The 3,969-nt window shown below is 56.6% G+C and overlaps 1 protein-coding gene across 1 annotated transcript; it reads left to right on the top strand.

Annotated features, from left to right (window-relative positions):
- Positions 1–3,761, top strand: Egr1 (early growth response 1; the record flags this gene model as incomplete). Its single annotated transcript, XM_005382100.2, is given in 2 exon segments — positions 1–551; positions 1,241–3,761. Coding segments are annotated over 2 exon segments (1,882 nt in total), but the record flags the coding sequence as incomplete, so codon positions are not given.
- Positions 3,762–3,969: the final 208 nt, after the last annotated feature.

Here is a 3,969-nt window from a genome sequence, read left to right as displayed (position 1 = left end):
CGCCGCCGCCACCACCCGCCGTCCTTCGCCAGCTGCCGCCGCCGCAGCCGCAAGACCTGCCCTGTCTCAGCCTCCGCAACTGCGCGGCGTCCACGGCGCCCCACGGCGAGGGCGAGCCAGGGACCCCACCTGCGCTCTCCCTAGTGTGCCCCGCGCCCCGCATGTGACCCGGCCAGGCCCCAACGAGTGCATCCCCAGCAGCGCCAGCACGGGGCTGCGCCCACCCGCCCTGCCACCCCGCTCTCCCGCCGGCTTGTCCGGGATGGCCGCGGCCAAGGCCGAGATGCAGCTGATGTCTCCGCTGCAGATCTCGGACCCGTTCGGCTCTTTTCCTCACTCGCCCACCATGGACAACTACCCTAAACTGGAGGAGATGATGCTGCTGAACAACGGGGCTCCCCAGTTTCTCGGTGCCGCCGGAGCCCCAGAAGGCAGCGGCGGTAGCAGCAGCAACAGCGGGGGCGGTGCAGGTGGAGGGGGCAGCAGCAGCGGCAGCGCCTTCAACCCTCCGGGGGAGCCGGGCGAGCAATCCTACGAGCACCTGACCGCAGGTAAGCAGTGGCCTGAGCCGAGAACGAGCCCCTTCGCTTCCATCCTGATGTGCAGACCTTCGCCGCAGGAGTGCTGCTGGACCTTAGGGGCGCAGCTGGGGTTTCCCTCCCTTCCTCGCATCTCCAGAGTCCTGTGTGTAGAGGGTGCCTGGGGACGCCCCCTCCCTGGACCTGAGCAGTGTGCGGAGGACCCAGCTTTTGTTTTGGATGGAGAGCTCTGGAGCTGCGTGGGTGGCTGGAAAGGGGGAGGGCTTGTTTTGATGGGCAAGGCTGCACCCCACCGCCGCCACCGCTACCAAAGACTTGCCTTGCCTCTCCAGCTTGTCCCCGAGGAAGGGCGGAGATCTATGGCCAGGGATGTCCTAGCAGCCCAGGGGAGGGGGCGCGCAGTAGCCGCGGCCGTGGGGGTGCTGGCGGGAATCCCTTGCCCGCGCAGCCGCTGCTGCGGAGCCCTGGAGCTGGAGCTGGAGCTGCAGTGGAGGGGGATTCTCCGTGTTTGCGTCAGCTGTTGTTGAAACGGCTTTGCCGTTGGAGCAGGTCCAGGAACATTGCAATCTGCCGCTATCAATTATTAACCAGCTTGGGAGTCGATGGTAGCTGGCTGACCTCTTGTCTGACAGCTCGGGTCCTCCTTGTCCTCCAGTGATTGCTCTCCAGTAACCAGGCCTCCCTCCTCTCTCTCCTGGCAGAGTCTTTTCCGGACATCTCTTTGAATAACGAGAAGGTGATGGTGGAAACAAGTTACCCCAGCCAAACCACGCGGCTACCCCCCATCACCTACACCGGCCGCTTCTCTCTGGAGCCTGCACCCAGCAGTGGCAACACCTTGTGGCCTGAGCCCCTCTTCAGCCTAGTCAGTGGCCTGGTGAGCATGAGCAACCCACCAGCCTCCTCATCCTCAGCACCGTCTCCAGCGGCCTCTTCCTCGTCCTCGGCTTCCCAGAGCCCACCCCTGAGCTGTGCAGTGCCGTCAAACGACAGCAGTCCCATTTACTCCGCCGCGCCCACCTTCCCCACACCCAATACTGACATCTTCCCTGAGCCACAGGGCCAGGCCTTCCCAGGCTCTGCCGGCACCGCGCTCCAGTACCCACCTCCGGCCTATCCTGCTGCTGCCAAAGGTGGCTTCCAAGTTCCCATGATCCCCGATTACCTGTTTCCACAGCAACAGGGAGATTTGGGCTTGGGCACCCCCGACCAGAAGCCCTTCCAGGGCCTGGAGAGCCGTACCCAGCAACCTTCGCTCACACCGCTCTCTACGATTAAGGCCTTTGCCACCCAGTCGGGCTCCCAGGACTTAAAGGCTCTCAATACCACTTACCAGTCGCAGCTCATCAAACCCAGCCGCATGCGCAAGTACCCCAACCGGCCCAGCAAGACGCCCCCCCACGAACGCCCCTACGCCTGTCCAGTGGAGTCTTGCGATCGCCGATTCTCTCGCTCGGACGAACTTACTCGGCACATCCGCATCCACACAGGCCAGAAGCCCTTCCAGTGTCGCATCTGCATGCGCAACTTCAGCCGCAGTGACCACCTTACCACGCACATCCGCACCCACACAGGCGAGAAGCCGTTTGCCTGTGACATCTGTGGGAGAAAATTTGCCAGGAGCGATGAACGCAAGAGGCACACCAAGATCCACTTGCGACAGAAGGACAAGAAAGCAGAGAAAAGTGTTATGGCCCCATCGGCCACCTCCTCCCTCTCTTCCTACTCATCTCCGGTGGCTACGTCTTACCCGTCCCCCGTCACTACGTCTTACCCATCCCCAGCTACCACCTCGTACCCATCTCCTGTGCCCACCTCCTACTCCTCCCCCGGCTCTTCCACCTACCCGTCGCCGGTGCACAGCGGCTTCCCTTCGCCCTCGGTGGCCACCACCTATGCCTCCCTGCCCCCCGCTTTCCCTTCCCAGGTCAGCAGCTTCCCTTCCTCGGCTGTTACCAACTCCTTCAGCTCCTCCACGGGGCTTTCGGACATGGCAGCAACCTTTTCTCCCAGGACAATTGAAATTTGCTAACCGGGAAAGGGAAAGAAAGGAAATAGGGAAAAAAAGAAACACAAGACACACATGGACAGGAGGATGAGCTGGCCATAGGAGGAGGCCCTCCTAGGTTGGATGGAGGTCCTCAGCCGCATCCTCCGCTCTGCCTAGAGTGGAAGGTCTGCTGGCCAACAACCCTTTCTGCCCACTGCCCTGCCGGGTTCCCGTTCCCTTTGACTTCAGCTGCCTGAAACAGCCATGTCCAAGTTCTCCACCTCTACACAAAGAACTTGATTTGCATGGATATTGGATAAATCATTTCAGTATCATCTTCATTGTATGCCTGACCCCCTGCTCCCTTCAGTGCTAGAAAATTGAGTTGGCAAAATGGGGTTTGGGCCCCTCCAAGCCCTGCCCTGCACCCTTGTACAGTGTCTGTGCCATGGATTTTGTTTTTCTGGGGTACTCTTGATGTGAAGATAATTTGCATATTCTATTGTATTATTTGGAGTTAGGCCCACACCTTGGGAGGGAAAAAAGAAAAGCCAAGCAAACCAGTGGTGATCCTCTATTCTGTGATGATGCTGTAACAATAAGTTTGAAGCTTCTTTTCAAACAGCAGTCCTAGGTATTAACTTGAGCATGTGTCAGAGTGTTCCGTTAGCCTTTTTGTAAATAATTGCTCGACCGTACTCACATGTGACAAAATATGGTTTGGTTTTTCTTTTTCTCTCTTTTTTCCTATCCTTTTGGTTTAAAAAGTTTCACGTCTTGGTGCCTTTTGTGTGACACGCCTTGCTGATGGCTTGACATGTGCAGTTGTGAGGGACGTGCTCACCTCTAGCCTTAAGGAGGGCAGGGAGTGATGATCTAGGGGAGGCTTTGGGAGCAAAATAAGAAAGAGGGCTGTGCTGAGCCTCGGCTCTCCAGGATGTTAGAAGACAAATCTAAAACAAAATCTGAACTCTCAAAAGTCTATTTTTTTAACTGAAAATGTAAATTTATACAAATATTCAGGAGTTGGAACGTTGTAGTTACCTACTGAGTAGGCGGCAATTTTGTATGTTATGAACATGCAGTTCATTATTTTGTGGTTTTATTTTACTTTGTACTTGTGTTTGCTTAAACAAAGTGACTGTTTGGCTTATAAACACATTGAATGCGCTTTATTGCCCATGGGATATGTCGTGTATATCCTTCGGAAAAATTAAACGGAAAATAAAGTAGCTGTGATTGGGTATGTGTTTCCTGGGCTGGGGGAAGGGCTCTGATGGGGAAGAACTGGAGAATTTCTCAAGACCAGGGCTGTTAGAGATAGAAGAACATTCCAACCGGAGTCATAGCCATTGTGTGTCCCAGGCCGGAACCTGGCTCCCCCCCATACACCTGTGCTAGGGAACAGGGTCTTCTAGACAAGGTGCATAGTGAGCCTGC

This window comes from Chinchilla lanigera, unplaced genomic scaffold, assembly GCF_000276665.1.
Source record: "Chinchilla lanigera isolate Chin_1 unplaced genomic scaffold, ChiLan1.0 scaffold00017, whole genome shotgun sequence".
NCBI lineage: Eukaryota > Metazoa > Chordata > Mammalia > Rodentia > Chinchillidae > Chinchilla > Chinchilla lanigera.
This window is presented reverse-complemented; position numbering and strand designations above follow the sequence as displayed.